Raw genomic sequence first — 27,238 nt, 5'->3', positions numbered from 1 at the left:
GGCAGGAAGGAGTGGTGTATGTTGGAACAGGATTTGGACCTGTTCACACAGGAGGTGCAGGTACGGATATAGGCTGGAGTGTGGAGTAGGCAGAGCGGCTAGGGAGCCGTGCAGGCAGAGCGGCTAGAGAGCCGTGCAGGCAGAGCGGCTAGGGAGCCGTGCAGGCAGAGCGGCTAGGGAGCCGTGCAGGCACAGCGGCTAGGGAGCCGTGCAGGCACAGCGGCTAAGGAGCCGTGCAGGCACAGCGGCTAAGGAGCCGTGCAGGCACAGCTGCTAAGGAGCCGTGCAGGCACAGCTGCTAAGGAGCCGTGCAGGCACAGCTGCTAAGGAGCCGTGCAGGCAGAGCGGCTACGGTGCAGATGCACAGACAGGGAGAACACAAGGAAAGACACGGCAGAGAAGGAACCACAAACAAGGAGACTGACAGACAGAGGTAAGACTGAGTTCAGACAGAGACACAGGGACAAAGACACAAGGACCAGGATATTCTGCCTCCTGGCAGGCGGACAGAAAACAGACAAGGCACTGGGAACAAGACTCAAGGGCCAGGATATTCTACCTCCTGGCAAGTGGACAGAAAACAGACAAGGCACTGGGAACAAGACTCAAGGACCAGGATAGTCTGCCTCCTGGCAGGCAGACATAAAACAGACAAGGCACTGGGAACAAGACTCAAGGGCCAGGATATTCTGCCTCCTGGCAGGTGGACAAGGTACAAGGCAAGACTAGGAGTAATCCTCCAGAGAAGGAGATACACAGAACAGGGCCTGGCTAGCTCAGCAGCAAGATACTAACTGAGTATAGACATTGCACAGGCAAGGGTCAGTGGGTGTGGCAAAACTAAATAGTCAAGGGCTCTAGGTGATTGGTAAGGGACATATTACACAGGTGCACCCTGACTGCATAAGAACCGGAGAGTTCAGGCGCCGCCCCCCTATACACAGTCAGGAAACATGGAGAGCAAGCAGGAAAACAAGAGGCATAGCACATGGAGCTCAGGGCTGGCAACAGACAGAATTTACAGCATGGCTTGAAGCAGAAAGTAAGTTGGTGTGCAGGGGATGGGAGGCCATGCAGTGATGCCAGCAGGATTGTTACAGTTTAATTCTTGAGAAGAATTACGTGCAGAATGACAGAAGCGACTCGGACCTTTACTGTAGAATACAGGAAGAAGTGAGTGCACATAATAGCCATAACAATTCTATTCTTCTGTTTGGAACAAAAAAAAAAAAAAACAACTTGTCAGGTGAAGATGGCAGTACAAAACATATCAGTTGCAATTGAGATTCACAAAACAGCGCATCCAGCCCCACATCCTTCTGCTTTCTATAGCTCTATAATGTGGCTTCAGCATGATTCCTCAGTGTCCTTTAATGCAATCTCATTATCTCTTAGTTACTCCATGGACCCGGCCTACACTTGATGCTCTGTGCCACCTTACTGTTCCCAGGTGACTCACTTTCAACACACAGTTGCTCCTGAACTTCATTTCCTTAAACTCGACTGTCCCCTTCGCTCTGGCTATGGAATTCCATTGGCCTCTCTCTTCAATCTCCCTGAAGCCACAAAATCTTTAGTTTCTGACACTAACTCTCCAGTTTTTTTCTTCTTGCTATATCTGTTGTATATGATCTCACTGTTACGACTCTGTTGTCGGGTGTCCCGGGACCAGGGGCTCCTTTCCCTGACCCTAACGCTAGGGGCGCTCACATTATATCTGATGGTGAAGACATTAGGGCCATGTACTATGCCTTAACTCCTGAATCCACCCTCAGTCTCTACCCTTCACCCACCCAGGGAAGAGGGGAGTAGTAGTGTACTGTAGTACACCAACCAGACTAACAATGTAATACGAACAGGGGTAGCGAAAAATACCAAACATACAAATATTCTCACTCAGACAACAGAGGAATACACCGGACAGTGGAGGATGGGGTTAAACCAAAGTAGGAGAAGGTAATTATCACACACTCAAAACCTAGTAACAGTCACAGATAAATCCACCAAACGCCTTGTCCAATAATACCCAACAACGACCAGCCATGCAGCATAAGCTACCTCTGACAATGAGTGCTTGCCAATGCCTAGTTTATATAGGAGATGGGAGTGGCTAACAGTGCACAGCTGAGAGCCTAAACACTCCAGGAGCTCTCAACAGAGCAGATTAACCCCAACACTGCTAAAAGAAACTAGCACCATTAGAGTTGAGCGACTTTGGTCGGATCGGGTTTCATGAAACAAAATTTGTTTCAGATGAAACTGGTCCGACTAGGGCAAAAAAAGTCGGAGTATCGTCCGAAACCCGACCCCAATGCAAGTCAATGGGGAATAAAAGTCGGCATTGAATGGATGAATGTCATCCACTCAATGCCGACTTTTATTTCCCATTGACTTGCCCTTTTTTTGCCCTAGTGGGACCAGTTTCATCTGAAACAAATTTTGTTTCATCAAACCCGATCCGACCAAAGTCGCTCAACTCTAAGCACCATTTAATATGAAGGTGAAGTGCTTATATTAAGTGCAGGAGTAGAAGAAATCAGATACTGGGGTCTTCTGGCTCCTCTCTGTCGCTGTAAACCTGTGACACGTTCATTACAGGCCTCAACAGGACCACTCAACTATAAAGTCTCCCCATATTGATCAAATCTCCTTCTCTAGAATAAAGGAAACCTGTCACCCAATTCATGCCGCCCAAACCCCAGCAGCATAAATCAGAGCCTGGCTTCCCCGTTATCATATTCCTGAGACTTTACAAGGACATTTTCTAATATCTTCATCATAATATACGAGCTAGAGATTGCGCCTTTAGTCTGGTACCACTTTCTTTGCAGTGTTTTTGGTATGAAATATATGTGTACACATGTCCATAGCTGCTCCTTTTTTTATCACAGAGAAAAAGAAGAAGACAAGGAAATTGCAGACTTCTTGCGCATCAAATTAAAGCCACTGGACAAAGTCACAAAACCGGCTACTAGTGAGTATTTGTCCATCATAGTATGTCAATGTTGACTATAACAAGACTTGCCTCATGACTTCAGAAAAACTGGAGTCTTCTCCTAAAGGAAAAGACCTCCATCTGCAGACAGCTGTGTGGGGTTCTTGACTCTCATCAGTGCAGAGTAAGACACCGGTAGGCTTGGTGAGAGGCCTTTGATGAAAGTTTAGGGGGTAAAGTTTCTCCTTGAGGTTGACCCATAGACATTGCTTGGCTTATATGGTTTCCTACACCAGCTTGGCATTTATAGAGAAACTTTACCACCTAGAACTTGTGTAATTAGGTAAACAGAGCCCATTCAGTTACTCCACACTGAACTTAGATTAACATTAAAATTATTTCTCATACAGTTTAAGTTCCCAATGCAGAGCGACAAACATAATGTTGTGATGTCAGAATTTTTTTACAGTACAACATAAATGATTGTTTTACCTGAATTAGAGGGGGTTGGCCACACTAGTCTCTTTTAGGAGATCAAAAAACAAACAGATTTATTTACCCTTTTGGGTCTAGTGACGTATCCCAGCCATTGCACCAGTCTATCCTGACCTGCTCCAGTAATAACATTAGGTACACAGTGCTGCAGCCAATCAGCTCAGCGGTCCTAGTGATGTAGGCATCACTAGCCACTGAGTTCAGTGATTGGTTGCAGTACTGTCGACGTGACATCACCACTGTGGCCGATTAACGGAGACTGGGGCAATGCTGGACTCTGAGAGGTCAAATAAAACTTTGTTTGTCTCTTACACATACTTGAGCTCATAGGATAAAGTTTGTTGAAATGAGACAACCCCTTTAATAAAGGCTCATCAGCAGGTCGAAAGTGGCCAGTCTCTGCTTTTATTTTATCCCCCGTATATGTTTTTTTTTCTTTAATATTTTTCCATATGCTTTGAGATATATGGATTATTTCTTTTGTGCCAATTCTTTTGGTTTTGCCAAGGAGGCGGTGCTTACAGGGTTTTCTGGGGGCTTGTGTTTAAATTTTTCTACATTATTACCCTGTGAGAGATATATATTTATATCATTATATTTAAACCCATTTCCGACATCAGGTGTAATAGTACATTGACATCGGATTCCCTCTCTTTGATGTGGGCTCCGGCGCTGAGCCCACGTTTCCCGGGACATGTCTGCTCTTTTGAACATCTGACATGTGCCCGGAATAGCCGCTGGTGGAATCATCTTCAACCTGCGGCTATTAACTAGTTAAGTGCCGCTGTCAAACGCTGACGGCGGCATTTAACGCGGGCTTCCGGCCATCGGGCCGGAAACCCGCCCACTGGTGCCCCCCGTCACATGATCGCAGGTAACCGGTTTGGCATGACAGCCAGAAGTCTCCTGGAGACCTCTATGGTTGTCAGTGCCGGCTTGCTTTGAGCTCCACCCGGTGGCCGGCGCTCATAGCAAGTGAGTAAATCTGCTATATGGAGGCAATCTGATCATCGCCTCTATGTAGCAGAGCCAATCGAGTTGTGGCAGCTTCTAGTCTCCCATGGAGGCTATTGAAGTATGCCAAAAGTAAAAAAAAAGTTTTTAAAAATATAAAAAAAAATAAAAGTTTAAATCACCCCTCTTTCGCCCCATTCAAAATAAAACAAAAAAGCTCAAACACAGTTGGTATCGCCATGTTCAAAATCACCTGATCAATAAAAAAAAGTTTTTTTCGTTAAACGGCGTAAAGATAAATGACAAAACGCCAGAATTACATTTTTTTGGTCGCTGCAACTTTGCATGAAAATGCAATAACGGGCATTCAAAAGATCGTATCTGCATGAAAATGGTATCATTAAAGTCATCATCTCGGCACGCAAAAAATAATCCCTCAACCAACCCAAGATCAAGAAAAATAGAGATGCAACAGGTATCGGAAAATGGCACAATTTTTTTTTTTAACAAAGTTTGTTGTTTGTTTTCACCACGTAGATAAAAAAGAACCTAGACATGTTTGGTGTCTATGAAATTGTAATGACCTGGAGAATCATAATGGCAGGTCAGTTTTAGCATTTAGTGAACCTAGTAAAAAGTCCAAATAAAAAACAAGTGTGGGATTGCACTTTTTTTTGCAGTTTCACCGCACTTGGAATTTTTTTTTTCCCCTTTTTCTAGTATATGACATGGTAAAACCAATGGTGTCGTTCAAAAGTAGAACTCGTCCCGCAAAAATATAAGCCCTCACATGGCCATATTGACGCAAAATAAAGTTATGGCTCTGAGAAGAAGGGGGCGCAGAAAAACAAAAACACAAAACAAATAAAAAGCGCCGATTATGAAGGGGTTAATATATATATATATATATATAAAAAAGAGGAAGAACAAAACAATTATCAGTGCTAAATAAAAACACCACATCTCTGGAACGGTATACAGTATGGCAGATTTAAAAGAAAAGAAAACAGCAAAACACTCAGGGGAGCAGTGGGAATACTCAGGTGAACTTAGAACACAAAAAAATCCCGACAGGGCTCCCTATCTAGTTTCCTACAGCTGGCAGGCGACCCACCAGATTGCTCTTCCCATTGCTTCATCGCCATCTGCCAAGTTGCACGTTATTCTCATATAAGACAAATATATATTATAGATATAAATGGCTCGCAGCAATGTATTCAGAAAAGATGTCAAGGATATGCAATGTTTGTGTGATGGCAATGTCATATTTAATGCTGCAGGTACTTCTCCAGAGAAGAAGACTGAACTCCCACCGACGAAACCTTCTCTAACAAAGACAGGAATGGCCATCCTGAAAGATTGCTGCGGCACCACCCAGTGCAGCGTGATGTAAGACACAGCCTCGGTGCGGTCGTTTGAAGGCTCCTACAAGATGACGGGTTCCTTTAGCAGAGGGTTCGATGCATCTAGAACCCTGCTACCAGAACTGTTCGTGCTGTAGATATTACAGGAACGCATTTACCAATAGTGTATCAATAGTGAATCCCTCGCTGTCGCATGGATCACTCAATGAGCATGTTTAAGAGGAGCGTGTATGTACCAAGATACCTACATATATATGTCTATAGGGTGGCCAGCCAACAGCACTGTTTTGTACCAGCCTGAGTGATTACTTAGTAGAAATAGCAGTCTGTGTTCTGGTCTCCTTTTCGAGAAATTAACATGCGTTGTCAAATATGACTGAGTACAGCTCATACATGTGACCGCCAACGAGTCACATATCAATCTTTAACAAAACTACCATTGACCTTTTAGGATTGCCTGACTTGACCAAAAACTACAATCAATAACAAAAAAATATATTAAACTCATATTTATTGACCGTTCTACATAAAATAACCTTATATTATTCATGAAAAAAATTATTTGTTTTAGTTCTTCAACTGGTCTATTTTTCAACGTCACCTATCGGAAGAGGTAATTCTGACTCTTAATGTCAAGGCTTCGCTATTCTATATTATAGCGGCCAACATGCGTCTGAGCTTAGTGAAATCAAACGATTTAAAGGTAACTCACATTTAGATAGGTTTTTTTATGTTTGCTTGAACCCCTGTGTAAAAGCGGTGCCCACTCCCTTACTAACCTGAAATTTGACTCTTTTCTAATTGGAGAAGGTGTAATATGGCTCTTACCAATATTTTTCAGGGTCGCTTGAGATCTTCGACAATATATCCAATAGTTTGAGCATTTTTTGTCATTTTTTTTGCACTTGGTACAGAATTGGGTATTAAACAGGTCTGAGGATTTCACATTTATCACTCAACATTTTGCCACAATGACCTCTCCTGAATTCTCATAAACCAGCCAGGAAACACCCTATAAATAAAGAAGATTATTAGGGTCGGGGAATCAAAATGGCTAGCAAGGAACCATGAAAGTCTCACTTAAGAAAAGCTGGCCATAGATATAAAGATCTTACTTCCTGAAGAGCCATTTTTTGGCAGTCAGAGGAGCGATCGGTAAATAGATATTTTAACCGAAAACATTCATAGTTTTGGATATTTTGTGACATTTGTGCTTTTCCCACCAAACATTTTTAGCTGTTGATAGAGTCCATCATTTTGGCATTTTTTTTGTCTAATCAAGAATTTAAGCGTAAATGTTGTGGCAAAACAGGTTTACGTTAGTTCTAACCAATTGTTTTTGGCACCATACTGTTTGATTATTAAGGGGGTACCTTACATGTCCCTCGTTCCCATACATGCCCCTGACAATAGTGTGAGTAAAGCATACATTGGCGCAGAACCTGCTTGGGAGAGCACAGGTATTTCAATAAGGACGGACAATGGCTTAATAAAGCAGAGCTTTGACTTAAGGTCTGGACTTCCATGCTCGAGACCAAAAGCAGCCACCATAACCACCCAATTAGCATTTTGAAGCAATGCAGACATCTATCAATCAACCATGATATTAAAAAAATTATTTGACCATCACTGGTTATTCCATAGCAGTGGCTGCTGTAACGGGTCTAATGGATATCGGATGCAGCACCTGAGCAGTCAGATTTTGAAGTTGAGTTGGAAACAGAAGAAAGAAGACCACGCATGGACCTGAGCAGCTTTGACAAGAGCTAAATAGGGATGTATTACTAAAAATTGAACAAGGATTGAGAAAGGGTGAACAGGGTCATGGTTCAATGATGAGTGTGGAAAAGGGTGGCCCATCTGTCCGATCCTACAAAAGAACTCATCTAGTACAAAGTACTGAAAAAAAAAAAACTGTCTATGATAAAAAGTTGTCAAAAACAACAGTGCAACACAGCTGGCTTCATCTAGGGTGGCACAGCCAAAGATCAGTCAAGTGATAAACCAGTTTCCACCTCTGAAGGAGCCTACAATGGGTAACTACATGTGTATTGCTTAGCAGTGGGAAAGATGGCACCAGGATGCTCTACGGGAAGAAGGAAATGATGGGAAATGAGATACACTTTCCTAAACATTGTACATACCTAGTTGCTCCTAAATGGAGAAAGTCTCTCCTTGTCGCAGTGCAAAACTTGTAGTTTGAGGAACCTAATAAGGAGTTCAAAGTGTTGACTTGATTTCTAAATTCTCTCTGGAGCATCTGTCATTTTATGGCTGATAGGTGTACAAAGGCAGCAGCTATGGAGTAGTCTGTTTTCTCAAAGACAAGTGCAAAAATTGTATGACATACTAGTAACAAAACTTGGGGCACAGCCAAGAAATGGAAAAGTTGGAGATACAATTTAATCTGAATCTTTAGATCTATGGTCAGCTGCAGTAGTAGGATTACACTCTATATCATTGATGGCCATTGGGTGTGGGTGCATACGATAATTGATAAGAAAAAAAAATTCCAGACTGGATGTACAAGCTCCATTTTTCTCAACAATCTAACTGAAAAGATTGTATAGGAGGAAAAATTCTTGTTGTATAAAAAGTTATTAGAACTGATCCTTCAATAACCTACATAACTCCACTCCCCCCCCCAGATGGCTGACTGCAGGAGAAATGGTCCCCTAAAGGCAGCTCATTGTGCCAAATTGCATAGTCTTTCTTTGGCAGATTTTTTTTTCTACTGAGTGTTGATTTTTCAATTATATATTGCACTTTTAAGTTGATAACATGACAGTAACCAACACAGGGTTTAATTTGCTATACAACATGCAATTACCATGGATGAAATAATCTTAACAATTTTTATTTTTTAAGTATTTTTAACTTTTTCTTTACTCTGATTTTAAGAATATAACGCAAATATATTTTTAGGAATTTGAAGTGTAAAATAAAGATTCCAAACAATTTGTAGAATTTCTTAAAGTATTTCCTTGGACCTTGCAAAGATCACTGTACGTGAAAGCAGTAGAATATTTATGTCTTAGGATCTATTATACTGTGAAATTCAGCCTGTAAGTAAATAAAATTATTTGTATCTTTGTGGATATCAAAACTGAAAAAAAATTATACGTTTGTAAAATGTAAGCACTATGGCATTTCATCTGCGGAAGCAGATGGCAAAGAACAAAATGAAACAGGAAGAAGCATTTATGCTCTCATACTAAGTAAAGCAAAAACTTTGATTGAAGTGTTGTCCTTCATTTATGGGAGATTTAACTTTTTGTATCAATACTTTAACCTTTCAGAAAATATTGGTTGTCCGACTATATTATAAATATACAGTGTATATATATATATATATATATATATATATATATATATATACACTCACTGGCCACTTTATTAGGTACACCATGCTAGTAAGGGGTTGGAGCCCCTTTTGCCTTCAGAACTGCCTCAATTCTTTGTGGCAGAGATTCAACAAGGTGCTGGAAGCATTCCTCAGAGATTTTGGACCATATTGACATGATGGCATCACACAGTTGGCGCAGATTTGTCGGCTGCACATCCCTGATGCGAATCTCCCGTTCCACCACATCCCAAAGATGCTCTATTGGATTGAGATCTGGTGACTGAGGAGGCCATTTGAGTACAGTAAACTCATTGTCATGTTCAAGAAACCAATCTGAGATGATTCGAGCTTTATGACATGGCGCATTATCCTGCTGAAAGTAGCCATCAGATGTTGGGTACATTGTGGTCATAAAGGGATGGACATGGTCAGCAACAATACTCAGGTAGGCTGTGGCGTTGCAACGATGCTCAATTGGTACCAAGGGGCCCAAAGAGTGCCCAGAAAAAATTCCCCACACCATGACACCACCACCACCAGCCTGAACCGTTGAGACAAGGCAGGATGGATCCATGCTTTCATGTTGTTTACGCCAAATTCTGACCCTACCATCCGAATGTCGCAGCAGAAATCGAGACTCATCAGACCAGGCAACGTTTTTCCAATCTTCTACTGTCCAATTTCGATGAGCTTGTGCAAATTGTAGCCTCAGTTTCCTGTTCTTAGCTGAGAGGAGTGGTACCCAGTGTGGTCTTCTGCTGCTGTAGCCCATCTGCCTCAAAGTTCGACGCACTGTGCGTTCAGAGATGCTCTTCTGCCTACCTTGGTTGTAACGGGTGGCAATTTGAGTCACTGTTGCCTTTTTGTCAGCTCGAACCAGTCTGCCCATTCTCCTCTGACCTCTGGCATCAACATGGCATTTCCGGCCACAGAACTGCCGCTCACTGGATTTTTTTTCTTTTTCGGACCATTCTCTGTAAACCCTAGAGATGGTTGTGCGTGAAAATCCCAGTAGATCAGCAGTTTCAGAAATACTCAGACCAGCCCTTCTGGCACCAACAATCATGCCACGTTCAAAGGCACTCAAATCACCTTTCTTCCCCATACTGATGCTCGGTTTGAACTGCAGGAGATTGTCTTGACCATGTCTACATGCCTAAATGCACTGAGTTGCCGCCATGTGATTGGCTGATTAGAAATTAAGTCTTAACACACAGTTGGACAGGTGTACCTAATAAAGTGGCCAGTGAGTGTATATATATACAGTGCCTACAAGTAGTATTCAACCCCCTGCAGATTTAGCAGGTTTACACATTCGGAATTAACTTGGCATTGTGACATTTGGACTGTAGATCAGCCTGGAAGTGTGAAATGCACTGCAGCAAAAAAGAATGTTATTTCTTTGTTTAATTTTTTTTTAAATTGTGAAAAGTTTATTCAGAGGGTCATTTATTATTCAACCCCTCAAACCACCAGAATTCTGTTTGGTTCCCCTAAAGTATTAAGAAGTATTTCAGGCACAAAGAACAATGAGCTTCACATGTTTGGATTAATTATCTCTTTTTCCAGCCTTTTCTGACTATTTAAGACCCTCCCCAAACTTGTGAACAGCACTCATACATGGTCAACATGGGAAAGACAAAGGAGCATTCCAAGGCCATCAGAGACAAGATCGTGGAGGGTCACAAGGCTGGCAAGGGGTACAAAACCCTTTCCAAGGAGTTGGGCCTACCTGTCTCCACTGTTGGGAGCATCATCCGGAAGTGGAAGGCTTATGGAACTACTGTTAGCCTTCCACGGCCTGGACAGCCTTTGAAAGTTTCCTCCCGTGCCGAGGCCAGGCTTGTCCGAAGAGTCAAGGCTAACCCAAGGACAACAAGGAAGGAGCTCCGGGAAGATCTCATGGCAGTGGGGACATTGGTTTCAGTCAATACCATAAGTAACGTACTCCACCGCAATGGTCTCCGTTCCAGACGAGCCCGTAAGGTACCTTTACTTTCAAAGTGTCATGTCAAGGCTCGTCTACAGTTTGCTCATGATCACTTGGAGGACTCTGAGACAGACTGGTTCAAGGTTCTCTGGTCTGATGAGACCAAGATCGAGATCTTTGATGCCAACCACACACGTGACGTTTGGAGACTGGATGGCACTGCATACGACCCCAAGAATACCATCCCTACAGTCAAGCATGGTGGTGGCAGCATCATGCTGTGGGGCTGTTTCTCAGCCAAGGGGCCTGGCCATCTGGTCCGCATCCATGGGAAGATGGATAGCAAAACCTACCTGGAGATTTTGGCCAAGAACCTCCGCTCCTCCATCAAGGATCTTAAGATGGGTCGTCATTTCATCTTCCAACAAGACAACGACCCAAAGCACACAGCCAAGAAAACCAAGGCCCGGTTCAAGAGGGAAAAAATCAAGGTGTTGGAGTGGCCTAGTCAGTCTCCTGACCTTAACCCAATTGAAAACTTGTGGAAGGAGCTCAAGATTAAAGTCCACATGAGACACCCAAAGAACCTAGATAACTTGGAGAAGATCTGCATGGAGGAGTGTGCCAAGATAACTCCAGAGACCTGTGCCGGCCTGATCAGGTCTTATAAAAGACGATTATTAGCTGTAATTGCAAACAAGGGTTATTCCACAAAATATTAAACCTAGGGGTTGAATAATAATTGACCCACACTTTTATGTTTAAAATTTATTAAAATTTAACTGAGCAACATAACTTTTTGGTTTGTAAGATTTATGCATCTGTTAATAAATCCTGCTCTTGTGTGAAGTTTGAAGGCTCTAACTTATTTGCATCTTATCAAACCTGCTAAATCTGCAGGGGGTTGAATACTACTTGTAGGCACTGTATATATATTTGCTACTTACCGGTAACTGTATTTTTTGTAGCCCATGACAGCACCACAAGAGGGGATCTGCCCTTCAGGGACAGGGAACATACAGACATAAAAGGGTGGCACCATTCACACTCATCAGTTTGATTACAGAGCATGAGAGGTCCTCCCATGGTTAATGGCAGAAATATACAACACACCTAATAATATCTGATGATTTCACCCCCATTAGTACTTACAAGTGGAAGAAGTGCTCACCCACACGTGAACGGAGGTTGCCGTAATCAGCTTCACAAAATACTGTTACCGGTAAGTAATTAAGAGTTTATTCGGTCTCCCATGACATCACCAAGAGAGAATGAACAGAGAGGTAAGAATTTTCTTAGGGAGGAAACACAACCTGAAGCACCCTTAACCCAAATGTGAGATCGGAGGCGGCATCCATATCCAGCCTATAATATTTATATGAAGAAAGGACAAAAGCGCTCCAGCTCCCATAAAATCACAGCTGTGATAAAAATCTTATTGATCGAAACGCAACGCTTGTTCCCTCAGCTGCCCCACATGAGCATGCCATTTGTCTAATGCTTTTAATGGAAGAATAAAAATCTACGATTTTATGGGAGCTGGAGCGCTTTTGTCCTTTCATGTGATTCACGCTCGTCCTGGCGGAGCTCCGTGCATCCGTGGCAGACCGGTGAGCTGGTTACTTTTTCTTTTTTCTATATAATATTTATAAAAGGTGGAAGGAGAAGACCAGGTAGCTGCCTTACATATCTGTTTGATTGAGACCTCCAATCTTTCCGCCCAGGAGGCTGCCATGGCTATAGTGGAACGAGCCCTCAGACCTTCTGGTGCCGTCTTGCCACTTGACATATACGCTAATGAAATAGCCTTCCTAATCCATCTAGCTAAAGTACTTCTCTACACCCTAAGACCCTCTCTAGCCCAATGGAAGGACACGAATAAGGAATTATCCTTCTTCCAAGGATCAGTAACAGATAAATACTAACAGGCACCTCCTGACATCTAGAATATGAAGCTTCATCTCTTTCTGGTTTTTAGGATTGGGAAGGAAGGTATAACTATTTCTTGCAACCTATGGAATTTGGAGGCTACTTTTGGCAAGTAAGATGGATGTGGCTTAAGTATAACTGGTATATGGAGAGAGCCTAGAAAGAGCGTGGATATCGCTCACCCTCCGGGTTGATGTTAACGCGACCAAGAGAGCTACTTTAAGGGAGAGTACCTTGATAGGGGCTGACTCAATGGGTTCAAACAGGGGATTTGTTATAGCTGTAAGAACCAAGTTCAGGTCCCATGACATAATCCTCTCCTTAAGAATGGACCTATAGATATAGAAACCCAGTAATTACCAGCAATATCACAGCTAAACAAGGCCCCCAGGGCTGATACTGGACCTTAAGGGTACTCAAGGAAAGACCCATTTCATGTCCTTTCTGAAGGAATTCCAGGACCTGACGTATCGGGACCTCCCCCGACCCTAAAATCTGAGGTAGCTAAAAACTTTTTCCAGGTTCTGGCACAGATTTTGGTTGTGACCACCTTCCGATTCTTTAGAATCATAGAATCGTAGAGTTGGAAGGGACCTCCTGGGCCATCTGGTCCAACCTCCTGCTCAAAGCAGGATTCGCTAAATCATCCCAGACAGATGTCTGTCCAGCCTCTGTTTGAAGCCTTCCATTGAAGAACTCACCACTTCTCGTGGCAGCCTGTTCCACTCATTTATCACTGTCAAATGTTTTTTCTAATATCTAATCTGTGTCTCCTACCATTCAGTTTCATCCCATTGCTTCTAGTCTTTCCTTTTGCAAATGAGAATAAAGATGATCCTTATACATTGTGACAGCCCTTGAGATATTTGTAGACAGCTATTAAGTCTCCTCTCTGTCTTCTCTTCTGCAAGCTAAACATTCCCAAATCATGCAATCTTTCCTCATAAGACAGGGTTTGCAGACCGGTCACCATTCTGGTCGCTCTTTTCTGAACTTGCTCCAGTTAATGATGTTTTTTTTAAAATGTGGCACCCAAAACTGGACACAGTATTCCAGATGAGGTCTGACCAAAGAGGAGTAGAGGGCAATAATGACTTCACATGATCTAGACTGTATGTTTCTGTTAATACATCCTAGAATTGCATTTGCCTTTTTTGCTGCTGCATCACACTGTTGACTCATATTCAGTCTGTGATCTATTAGTATATCCAAGTCTTTTTCACACGTGCTGTTGCATAGCCCTATTCCTCCCATTCTGTATATGCTTTTTTCATTTTTATTGCCCAGATGTAGTACTTTTTCCCTGTTAACCATTCTGTTAGTTGCTGCCCACTGCTCCAGTTTATTTATATCTTTTTGAATCCTCTCTCTCTTCTCCAGTATTAGCTATCCCTCCTAGCTTTGTGTCATCAGCAAATTTAATCAGTTTACCCTCAATTCCTTCAGTTAAATCATTGATAAAGATGTTGAACAATACAGGGCCCAGGACAGAGCCCTGTGGTACCCCACTTGAGACATTCTTCCAACTGGATGTGCAGCCATTTGCGACCACTCTTTGGGTCCGATCACTAAGCCAGTTATGAATCCACCTAACAGTTGCCTTGTCCATTCCATACCTAGTCATTTTTTCAATAAGGATTGTGTCAGATACTTTGTCAAATGCTTTACTGAAGTCAAGATATACTATATCTACAGCATTTCCTTGATCCACCCAATCAGTGATTCCGTCATAGAAGGAAATTAAGTTAGTCTGACATGACTTATTAGTTACAAACCCATGCTGACTGTTTAATCACTTCATTCTTATCCAGGTACTGACATACATGTTGTTTAATAATTTGTTCAAAGATCTTTCCTGGTATAGAAGTCAGACTCATCGGCCTATAGTTACCTGGGGTCACCTTCTTCCCCTTTTTGAAGATAGGAACAACATTTGTTCTTCTCCAGTCTTCTGGGACTTCTCCTGTTCTCCAAGAATTTTCAAAGATTATGGAGAGGGGTTCAAAAATTTCTTCTGCTATCTCCTTCAGTACTCTGGGGTGTAATTCATCTGAACCTGGAGACTTGAATTCATTTAGGTTAGCTAAGTGTTTCCTCACTATCTTTCTGTTTATAGATATCCTGGATTCTTCTATTCCCTTAATAGGACAGTGAGGAACAGTTGATGTTACATTTCCTTTCTGAGAGAAAACAGATGCAAAATAGGAATTTAAAAGTTCAGCCTTCTCAACATCCTGTCTTACCATTTCATCATTTTCATCCTGTAAAAATCCTATAGCATCTTTGACTTTTCTTTTACTTTTGACATATCCCCAAAATCCTTTATTATTGCTTTTGATGTCTCTTGCAAGCCACAATTCATTGTCAGCTTTAGATAATCTGATTTGTGCCCTGCAGGTTCTGCAGGCAGCATTATATTCTTCATTAGATAGGACTCCCTCTTTCCATTTTATAAACATTTCTTTCTTCCTTTTTAGCATGTGCTTAAGTTCTGTGTTCATCCATCCTGGTTTCCTTAAATGATTCCTATTCTTCCCTCTTTCCGGAATTGTTAACAACTGTGCTTTGAGAATTTCATTTTTCAAGATTTCCCATCCTTCCTGGACATTTTTGTCTTTAAGGATATCCAGCCATTGGATCCCTCCAATTCTCTTTCTGAATCCCTTAAAATCTGCCTTTCTGAAATCTAACCTTGACGTCTGAGTCTTCACAGGTCTTCCTCCTCTAGTTATCCAAAATTCTAAAATAGCATGGTCGCTACCTCCTAGGGTCCCAGCCACTTTTACCTCCTCAACCATTTCCTCCCTGTTTGCAAGGATAGATCCAAGGTAGCAGATTCCCTTGTTTTCTCCCCTACCTTTTGGAAGATAAAGTTGTCAGCAAGAGAGGATAAGAATTTCCTTGACCTGTTAGTTTTGCCTGAGAGAGATTCCCAACAAATGTCTGGATAGTTGAAATCTCCCATGACAACTGTGTCATATTTTTTGGAGAACTTGGCCATTTGATGCATAGAGTTCATCCATATCTTCAGCTTGCACAGGCGGCCTGTAGTAAATGCCTACAATGGTGTCCTTTCCATTGTTCTGTCCTTGTATTCTTACCCAAACAGTTTCCACAGAACTTCCAGTCTCTGAAGCTTCAATCTCTGTGCAGATATACGCGTTTCTAACATACAATGCGACACCTCCGCCTCGTTTATCAAGTTTGTTTCTTGCAAATAAGTTGTATCCTTCTAGCCTTGTATTCCAATCATGTGTATTGTCCCACCAAGTTACAGTGATTCCAATATTTCTTTTCCTGTGTTAGTAGTTCCAGTTCTCCTTGTTTGTTGCACATGCTTTGTGCATTAGTATAGAAACATTTTCGTTTGTGATTGGTTTCTATTTCTCCAATATTTTTATTATTTTGATTTTTTTGTCTTTGTTCTTTCCTCCCACTTCTAATACCAGAGTTCTCAATAGCATTTGCCAGGTGTATGGCTTTTTCTGGCCTTTTGCTTCCCTTCCCACATTGTTCTAGTTTAAAGCTCTCCTGATGAGTATAGCAAGGTGACTTTCAAATACATGTTTTCCAGTCTTCGTAAGGTGCACCCCATCTCTAGCAAGTAGTCCATCGTATAGGTAATTCACTCCGTGATCCAGAAATCCAAATCCTTGCTGACGGCACCATCGACGTAGCCAGTTGTTCACCTGCAGAATCTTATTCCACCTCCTTGTTCCATGGCCATCCACTGGGAGGATGGAAGAGAAGACCACCTGCGCTCCCAGTTCTTTCACTTTCTTGCCTAAGTTTTCAAAGTCACTGCAGATGGTTTCCAGGTCGTTTCTTGCTGCGTCATTTGTCCCCACATGTATTAGCAGGAATGGGTAGTCATCTGTAGGTCTGAAGAGTCCTGATATCCTGTCAGACACATCTTTAATTTTTGCACCTGGAAGACAGCACATTTCTCTTGAATTTATATCCGGTCTGCAGATAGCGGCCTCTGTTCCTCTCAACAGGGAATCCCCCATGACCACCACTCTCCGTTTCTTCTTCACATTTTTCTTACTCCATCCAGGAGGATTCTGAGGGCATACAAGGTTGCTGTTTGTGGGTAAAGTCTTATCCTGATGTATTTCTTCATCGTCCTGCGTAAGAGCCTGGTACTGGTTCCTTAGCAGTATGGGCGCTGACTGCTTCCCGATCCTCCTGCTTCTCTGGGTCACAATGTTTCCATTCCTCTGTTTCTTCAGGTGCTCTTTGAATTTCTTCTCTTTCTGTAACATGAAGAGATAATTCTCCTCTGTCTAAGAACTCTTCACCTTCCTTAATGATCTTCAATGTAGTTAACCTCTCTTTGAGATTTTGCAACTTTTCCTCCAACAGGGACACAAGCTTGCATTTGTGGCATGTGAAGTTTGGCTTTTCCACTGGTAAGTCTGTGAACATGTAGCAAGAAATGCAGCTCACCAAATGGCTCCTGGCCTCTTCCATATTGAGATTTCAAAACAATGAAAAATGAGCCAAAATTTGTGCGCGGATAGGCGTGCGGTTTACTGATTTCCTCTTTTCCCAGAAGGCACTGGGAATATGCAAATGATCTCAGGACTCTTCCCCTGGTTTACCGATTTCCTCTTTTCAGCTGCAGCGGCCAAAATCCAGTGATCGTTGAGCTCTCGGAGACTCTTCACTTATCCCAGAAGGCACTGGGAATATGCAAATGATCTCCTCAGGACTCTTCCCCTGGTTTACCGATTTCCTCTTTTCAGCTGCAGCGGCCAAAATCCAGTGATCGTTGAGCGTGAGTGGCTATCAAATTAGGGGAAAATCCTTTATCCCTCAATGATCTTTCAAATTCCATACTGTAAGGTGAAGCCCAGCCACTTGTGGATGGTAGAAAGGCCCCTGGGAGAGGAGATCCAAAGTTCCGGTAGCACCCACGGCTCAGTGACAGACATGGTCCTTAGCCACGAGAACCATGTCCTTCTGGGCCAAAAGGGTCATGACAATCTTTTCCCTGTCTTCTCTGATCTTCCTCACCACTAGAGGTAATAGGGCTAAGGAGAAAAGGCATAAGCCAGGCTGAAGTCCTACTTGATTTGGAAGGCATCTACCACTAGTGTTTTTTTTCTGTGCTTGAGAGAAAAGAACTGCTTCACTTTTCTGTTCTTCCTTGTGGCAAAGAGGTCTATGTCTGGATGACCTCACATCTGGTCAAAAGATGGAATTTTTCAGTATCCACTCTCCCTGCCCGAGTAGGTTGTGGCTTAAAAAGTGCTTTGATGTTTTCTTTTTCCTCTTATATGCAGAGCCATCAGTGACAGAAAATGTTCCTCTGCCACTTGAAATAGCCGCTCGGCCACTTCCATTAGCGGTCTGGACCAAGTTCCCCCTTGGTGGTTAATGTAGACTACCGCAACCTGATTGTCGGAGAGGATCCTGACATGGTGACCCTGTAAGGATATAAGAAGCCTTCTTTCAGCTAGCTCCACTGCCATCAGTTCCTTCAGGTTAGAACTAACTGTTCTCCCCATAAACCCTGGACCAAGACCTTTCCCAGATCGGTGGTGACTACCCGAGTTATGTGATTTTCTAAGGGAACCCCTGGATAGATTATCCCAGTCTAACCACCACTTTAGTGAATGTACAGAAGAAGGGGACAAGGTCATCAGTCCCTGCAGGTACCCCCTAAGGGATTTGTCAAACAAAATGTCCCACTGCAAGGTTCTTGTATGAAACTGAGCCCACCGGACCACTGGGATGCAGGATGTTAGTGACCTAAACAGGGACATCGCCTTCCAAAGAGACATAGTGGGATTGTTCAATGCTTTTATTACTTGGTGTTGAAGGTTAACCAATTTATCAGGCGGCTGACGACACTCCTGGATCTCGGAGCCTAGAATAAGCCTCAAGAACTGCTGCACCCTTAAGGGCTCTAGTCGCAGTTTCTTAATGTTCAGCAGCCACCCCAAGCGCTCCAGGGTGGCAATTATTTCCTTTACTTGTGCAGAGCAATGATCCACTAACCTGCCTACAATAAGTAAATCGTCCAGGTAGGGAATAATCAAGACATTGGTTTCACACAAATGAGCCATGACCTTGGCTACCACCTTTGTAAAGACTCGAGGGGCCACAGCAAGGCCAAAGGTGAGCGCTCTAAATTGGAAATGCCTAATAGTGACCTCTGACTATCGAAACCCTGAGGAACCGCTGATGTTCGCATGAATAGGCACATGAATAAAAGACGAATCTGAACTGAAAAAGTAAGTTAATGTGTATGCACAATGTAAGTGCATATTAACACATGACCATTAACCAGAGAAAACAAAAAGCAAAAAACACAAATATCCTGAACTAAAAAGTAAAAAATAAACTGCAAATAATGCATAAAGGTAATAATAATAAGGGTATTTAGTAAACATAATTTTGATCAAAATAATGTACAAGCCATCCCGCCACGTCACGGTAACCCTGGGACAGTCCCTATTCTAGTATTTAAAACCTTTTCACTTGCCAAGTGACGTGAATGTGAAAGGTAGGGAATAATCAAGACATTGGTTTCACACAAATGAGCCATGACCTTAGCTACCACCTTTGTAAAGACTCAAGGGGCCACAGCAAGACCAAAGGTGAGCGCTCTAAATTGGAAATGCCTAATAGTGCCCTCTATGACTATCGAAACCCTGAGGAACCGCTGATGTTCTGCATGAATAGGCACATGGTAGTATGCATCCTTTTACATCCAACACCACCATAAAACAGTTTTTAAAGATTAGCTTTATTGCTGATCTACTGGACTTCATTTTAAAGGGGCGTAATACCGATTTAGAGTTCTAAGGTTAGGAATAGTCCTAAAGGAGCCATCTGGATTCCGAATCAGAGAGAGGTGGGAGTAAAAGAGTTTTCCCCTTTCTGGCCAGGGAACCTCCACCAGGACTGCCTTACGCTACAGCTCCAGGACCTCGGCCTCCAGGGCTTGCTGTTCCGAAGGGGATGACCAGGAAGGGGTTGTTGGGAACCTGTCCAGTGGGATTGTAGAAAACTCTCATTTTAGCCCAGATTTCATCAAGCTACGAACCCAGTCACTATTAGTTATTTCTGACCAGGCTGGGTAGAAGGCCGGCAAGCCTACCCCCCCCCACCAGGGCTGGCTGTCATTGGGGTGGTTTCTTATGCTCTCACGAGGAGCTCCCAGCTCCGAAACATGAACCCCGTACCTTTCCTTTTTCTCTCATCCCACTTGGCTCAGCCCCTGGAAGGCTTGCCACAATTAAACCTCCTCCCACTGAAGGGACGCCTGTAGGAGGGAGCCGACAGACTAGGAAATTTCTTTTCATCATTGCCTGCCTTCTCCAGAAGCTCATCCAGGACCAGTCCAAAGAGGTATTCCCCCTCGCATGGAATAGTACAAAGTGTAGACCTGGCTTGAATATCCCCGAGCCAGCACTTCAGCCATAACTCTCTCCGAGCCGCATTTGAGAGGCCCGCTGCTTTAGCCGCCAACCTGTCCGCGTCCGTGTCACTCTATCATTGGTAATGAGCTTAGAATATATTCTCTCAAGGTGCCTTCCTTCAAATGAGTCTTTAGTTGATCTAGTCAGATTATCATAGACCTGGCCGTACATGTGAATGCCACCACTGGACTCAGGGCTCCTGCCGACATCTCCCATGCCCCCTTAATGAATCTGTCCGCCTTTTTATCCAGAGGGTCTTTTAAGGTCCCCAGGTCCTCAAAAGGTAATGAGGATTCTTTTGACACTTTGGCTACCATCGCATTGAGTTTTGGTTGCTTTATCCAAGGTGCTTGCTACTGGGTCATCAAAAGGGTACCACCTTTTGAACGCTGAGGGAAGGGAACCTTTTTTTTCTGGTCTCTTCCACTCCCGGTGTACCACAGAGTGAATCTTACCTTTTAATGGGAAGGATCTGCGCTTCCTCTGGTCTAGCCCCCCAAACATGATATCCTGAACAGATCGCTCAGGTTTTGACTCTACTATCCCCATAGTGCTCCTGTCCGCCTTCACCAATTTATCCACCCCATCTACGGGGAAACAGAAGTGGCCAGAGTCATCTTCTGAAAAACAGGATGCTGAAGGAGATGACCTGTAAGAGTCCTCATCCCCCAATAAAGTAATTAGATGAGTCTGATCCCGGGAAACTAGTCTTTCGTCCTTTCCCCTTAGGACACTCTCCTTGGCATAGGGACATCATGGACTCCCTCACTTCAGCCCTAATAATTTCCTTAAGGCTTGTGGCGAAGCTAGGTGTCTCCTCAGCTACCGTCTGCTGGATACAAGACTGACAATGTTTTTGGATAGGAGTCCGGCAAGGGGGACCTGCAAAGGGCACACTCCTTATGTCTCAACTTTCCTGCGCACTTCTTTCCCTGGCAGGATCAGTAGAAAATAAGGGGAAGACAACATACAGAGTGAACTTTCACAAAGATTACTTATCAGTGTGGCAAATAGGTACCGGATTACGAGGGGGGGGCATCTCAGCCGACGGATCCCTGAAAGCTGCTGACTCTTCCACTGTGCTGGAGCTCCTGTGGCTGGAATGCTCTGCAGAATTCAGGCTCTCGCTTGCATGGCTACTTCTCGCAATCTCACAGGGTTTTCGCCAGGATGCACGGGGCTTCTGACAGAGCTGCTGATGTTGCTGTTGTGCAGGGTGGGGTGTACATGTTCCTGATTCTCGCATGACTCCATCCTCTTGAATAGGGATTAGGCCCAGAAGCCATAAGATCTGTGCTTGTGCCCTTTTTAAAATCGGATTTCCGGGTTAGCAGGTTCCTGGTCCTCGGCACCATTTTCCTCCCCCGAGATCACCGCCACACCCCCGAACGTGACGCAACCGCCCCTCCGCAGGCCCGTGACCGTGCTACCAGTCACAGGGTCTGCAACCGAATGACCCTCCCCCTCCGACTCACTAAGATGCGCCCCCAGGCCGTACCCCGTAACCATGGCATCCCCGGCTGCATCACCAGGGCCTGCCCAGAACGCGTCACCAGCCCAACCCCTGAGACCGCCGCACCACTCCCCTGGCACCTCCAGACACGTCACTAGCCAACTAGGATGCACCCCAGCCCTCAGGCCGAATGCTCCAGGCGGTGCCACACCGGCGACCACACTGGCTAGCTCCAGGGGTATACTTAACCATCTTCCGGCGCTGTCCTTCCAGAGCTGGTAATCTTCCCAGGACACTGCTCCGCTATCGTGTGATCCACCCTGGACCCACTGTGTCGCTTCCAGGCACCATGCACCGGCCGAGGCAAGAGACCCCTGCTGCCTGAACCGACCAGTCAGGCCTGGGAATCTGTTGAAATCTTCTAACAGGTATGTCTGACTAGGTTCCCTGTCAGGGACAGGAAACCAACTGATGCGTGGAGGAGGTGCCGCCTTTTTATGGCTGGAGGTTTCATGTCCCTGAAGGGCGGATACACTCTTGTGGTACTGTCATGGGAGACGAAATAAATCTTCATTTACGCATTTTAAAAGGTTAGATAAATGCTAATTCTTTATCGCTTCATTGGGGGATACGGGTAACCCATGGGGTGTATGCTGCTGTTGCTAGGAAGCTGGCACTATGCAAAAAAAAGGAAAATAGCTCCTCCTCAGCAGTATACACCCACTGACAGGCACAAAGCAACTCAGTTTAAGCTTAGGGTCTGTAGGAAGCAGACCTGGATCTGATCCCAGATCCACAGTTTTTTGCTTTGCAGGTTACCTGTTTGTACGTTTTAATCTTTTCCCTTTGTTTTTCAGGTTCCTCATTCTAGGGTAGCAGGGTGTAATGTCTCACCCGGTTTTCCCACACGTATGCGACCGAGAGCAGTGTGCTGTCACCCACATTGCCCACTCTAGGACCCACAGGCAGGACTTTATCCAGTCACCCTTACGGGTGTTTCAGGGCGATTCCCAGTGGCTGGTCCTTGCCTTTTCCCCTCCTCACCCCTTTCCTCGGAGAAGCCTGAGAGGAAAAGGCGGTGGTCACCAGTGGTGGACTTCCCCCTTCTTGGAAGGGGTTGATGTAGTCTTCTGCACCGGCTCTGAGACGGTGCGGGAAGGAGGATCCCCGATGCCAGTGACCCTCTCCCACCCGAGGGCTCCTGATGAGATCCTCATTAGTGAAGAGGAATCGTGGACCCACCTGCAGATAATGTATGGTTCTTTCCCCCGCAGCTGCGCAGGCAGGGCCCATCTCATCCTTGTCCCCTGGCAGCCTTAACTCTTCTTCCTTCCCTACCTGGCACAGCCAGTACCCCCTTAACTGAGACCCGAAGCCTTTAACCAGCAGCTGCCAGGGGAAAATTTTCCCCTGGTCGCGCCTCCTCCCTGCCATCTTCATCGAGTGCTTGAATTTCACGCTCTTTGTTAGACCTATAGGAGGCCTTGCTGGTCAGAGCGACCAGGCCATGCCCCCTGCTTTACGCGCGTCTTTTCGGCGCCTTCATTCCTCCCCGATGGCCAGCCAATCAGTTTTTTTGCCGGCCGGTTCCCTAGGCTGGCCACGCCTCTCGGCACATCGGCCAATTAGAGGCACACTTTCTATTTCTGTCGGCCGGCAGAATCTCAGGCCTGGCGACGCCCTCGGGCACGTCGGCCAATTAGAGGGGCGCTTTCGTTTTCACCGGCCGGCAGATCCTCAAGCCTGGCCGTGCCCCTTTAGGCACTTCAGGCAACTGGGCTCTTTTCCACCATTATCCACGCCCCCCGCTCTGCAGCGTGCCGCTGTGTCTGCACTGCCGTGGCCACTTTCAGATCCGTACCTCCACTGTCCCAGCGTATTTCCTGAGACACTAATGGTTCCAGACACCTCCTGCATTCTCTGTGCCTTCAGATTCGCTGCATCTGCTACAGACATCGAACAAGTGGGGGTCAAAGCGAACCTTCGGTCTTCTGCTATCGCTGGCATCGGGTAGGCACTGCCCTCTCTCCCTTTTAGGCTCCTGTTTTCCTATATAGCTCTCTTCATCAGTATTAGCAGGGCTCAACTTATGCCCAACTCTGCAGGGGCTTAGAGCTCACTCTGATTCATTATGCCTGCGCCCGCTGCAAAATAAAGTGGTCTTTAGGTCAGCGACACCTTTCTGTCGATCCTGCAGTGCCTCCACCATGTCTGCCCCACAGGAGCACTCATACTTGGGATGAGAGCACACCTCTACCTCCAGAGTGGGATGTTGCCATGTCTCAGTCGGTCTCAGACCTGACTAAAGTAGCATAGTCCCTGGTCCAGGCCCTGGAACTCCTTCCAAACTTATCTGCCGCCACCAGTGCTCCGAGCGCCTCCCAGGGTGATTCGCACGCACCTGACCACATCCTTCGTAGTGACAGGTCGAGAGTCTAGGAACCGGGCTCTCCCCCAGCTCCCCTTCCAGTTCCCCGGGCCCCTCGGCATCTTCTAGGATGCCCCTGTCTCCCCCCATACCTCGGAGGAGGAGGCGGCATCCAGGTCCGAGGCTGATTCGGACCAGACTTCAAATATGCAGGACATGGTTGATAGCCTTATCTTGGCTAGTGCTCAAACCCTTAAAATAAAAGACAATGCGTTTCCCGCTCAAGAGCAGTTTCCTTCAAACGGGTAAAACATCCTCTTCAGTCCACCTCAGTCCTGCGCAGGAGGGTCCTTTCTCCCTCTCCGGCGGCAGGTCATCATCACTGACGCCAGTCTCCTGGGTTAGAGAGTGGAAAATTGGGAAGCCGATTTTCTGAGTCGTCAGGGGATCGCATCAGGCAAGTGGTCTCTCAACCCTGCAGTCTTTAACCAAATATGTCAGAGATGGGGCACTCTGGATGTCGACCTAATGGCTTCTCGGATGAACCACAAGGTTCCTCAGTACGTAGCGAGGTCCGGGATCCGATGGCCATCAGTGGTGATGCCCTAGTGATCCCATGTTCCCAGTTTCAGCCACCCTATCTTTTTCTGCCTCTCCCCTTGATTCCGAGAGTCGTATAAAAGATAAGGGCAGAAGGGATTCCAGTTCTTTTAAGAGCTTCACACTGGCCAAGACGTGCCTGGTATGCAGAGCTGGTGAACATGCTCATGGACGTCCCCTGGAGGCATCCAGATCTTCTCTCACAAGGCCCCCCTCTTCCAGAGTTCTGTCTGAGTTTAACGGCACGGCAGTTGAGGCCACAGTACTGAAGAAAGCTGGTTTTTCTCACAAGGTCATCCAGACCATGATTAGGGCGATAAAACAAGCATCTTTGCGCATCTACCACAGATGTTGGAAGTTGTCCTTCCAGTAGTGTGAGAAGTTTGTTTCCAATGTCATCTTCCTTTCCTTCCATCCTTGGTTTTCTCCAGACGAGTCTCGATTCAGGCCTATCACTCAGTACCCTAAGGGGTCAAGTGTCTGCTCTATCCTCTTCCAGCGGCATCTGGCTTCCTGTCCCCAGGTGAAGACTTTTCTTCAGGGCATCGCCCACCTGGCTCCACCTTACTATCCTTTGGTGGATCCATGGGATCTCAATCTTGTTCTTGGTGCCCTTCAGCGTGCACCTTTTGAGCCAATTCAGGATATTTTTCTCTCCTGTCATGGAAAGTGGCCTTCCTAGTCGCCATTACATCTATTAGGAGGGTTTCCGAGCTGGCAGCATTGTACTGCTGTTCTCCTTTCCTGATCCTGCACCAGGATAAAAGTAGTTCTCCGACCCATGCCGTTTCTGCCCAAGGTAGGTTCTGACTTTCACATCAATGAGGACATAATCTTCCTTCTCCGGTTCATCCCCTGGAAAAGTCCCTCCACAAGCTGGACTTTGTCAGAGCTATTCAAGTCTACCTTTCTAGGGCCGCTTCTTTTTGTCAGTCCGATTCCCTATTTGTAGTCACTGAAGGTCGTCGAAAGGGGCTCCCAGCTTCTAAATCCAATATTGCTCATTGGATTTGTTTGGCGATATTGGAGGCATACCGCGTTCAGGACAGCCAGCCTGCTCCGGGAGTGAGAGCTCAATCCACCCAGACCGTGAGGGCTTTCCGGGCTTCTCGTCACCAGGCTTAAGCTTTGCAGATCTGCAAGGCTGCAACCTGGTCGTCCTTACACACCTTAGTGAGGTTTTACAGGGTTAATACCCACACCTCAACCGACACAGGCCTGGGTAGGAAGGTACTGCAGGCATCGGTTTCCTACCGGCTGACCAAAGTCCAGTTTTTATCTTTACATATTGTTCTCTTTTTCCCCACCCTTGGGACTGCTTTTGGACATCTCATGGTTACCTGTGTACCCCAAAGAAGCAATAAAGAAAGAGGGATTTTTGGTACTTACCATGAAATCTCTTTCTTGGAGCCTTCATTGGGGGACACAACACCCTCCCTAATGTTTGTACCATTGTTGGCCTTACGTGCCCTTGTTTTGGGTTGGTACATGTTGTGCTTCTGGTTGCTTCTCCTACTGCTTTAACACCAACTGAGTTGCTTTGTGCCTGTCGGTGGGGGGTATACTGCTGAGGAGCTATTTTCCTTTGTTTTTTGCATAGTGTCAGCCTCCTAGCGACAGCAGCATACACCCCATGGTTACCTGTGTCCCCCAAGGAAGGCTCCAAGAAAGATTTTACGGCAAGTACCAAAAATCCCTCTTTAGCGCACACTTACTCATATTTAATCCTGAAAACCAATGTATATTGTTCCTTCAGAGAAAGAGGACTAGAACTCTAGTGCCACTTATTGTAAGTAGCAAACCTAAGGCTATGTGCACACGCTGCGGATTCTGCTGCTGTTCCGCAGCGGTTCTGGCCCTGCAGAACTTCCGCAGACATGGTACAGTACCATGTTACCCTATGGGTTTTAAAAACCGCTGTGCTCACGCTGCGGTTTTTTCCACGCGGTTTGTAAACCGCAGCATGTCAACTGTTTCTGCGGATTCCGCTGCGGTTTCACACCTTTAACATAGTAGGGGTGTGAAACCGCAGGGGAAAACAGCAGGTGAATCCGCAGCGTGTGCACATAGCCTAATAGTCAATATAGACCCTGTAACAAGCCTTGCAATATGACTTAGGATAAAAGCAAAACCAGAATCTCAATCTGCAGATATGTGTTTCAGTGTGTTGCCCCTCATCAGTGCAAAGCACAAGATCTCATTTGGCTGTATGAGAGGCCTCTGACTGGGGTGTAAGGGGTAACATTTCTCCTTTTTCTTGATATATTTTTGGCTTAAATTGTGGATGTATGTTTTACTGTATGGTCAATTATAGTTCAAACTCATTGATAACTAATACAATCGTAGAGGAACTTGTCAATTAAAGTGTTTCTATTATCTAGTGTACCCAAATGGTGCAAAAAAAAAAAAAAAAAAAACCCACAAACTACAA

The 27,238-nt window shown here is 45.0% G+C and overlaps 1 protein-coding gene across 1 annotated transcript in view; it reads left to right on the top strand.

Moving 5' to 3' along the window:
• Positions 1-8,989, top strand: part of BMERB1 (bMERB domain containing 1) — a 293,835-nt gene extending 284,846 nt beyond the window's left edge. Inside the window, exons 5-6 of the mRNA XM_073542924.1 lie at positions 2,892-2,974; positions 5,665-8,989. Of these exons, the coding sequence (XP_073399025.1) occupies positions 2,892-2,974; positions 5,665-5,777 (196 nt within the window). The 3' untranslated portion in view covers positions 5,778-8,989. The remainder of the gene's footprint in view (positions 1-2,891; positions 2,975-5,664) is intronic.
• The last annotated feature ends 18,249 nt before the right edge of the window (positions 8,990-27,238 follow it).

The sequence above is a fragment of the Dendrobates tinctorius genome, unplaced genomic scaffold (genome assembly GCF_039654945.1).
Source record: "Dendrobates tinctorius isolate UK_male_01 unplaced genomic scaffold, ASM3965494v1 ptg000129l, whole genome shotgun sequence".
In the NCBI taxonomy this organism is placed as follows: Eukaryota; Metazoa; Chordata; class Amphibia; order Anura; family Dendrobatidae; genus Dendrobates; species Dendrobates tinctorius.
This window is presented reverse-complemented; position numbering and strand designations above follow the sequence as displayed.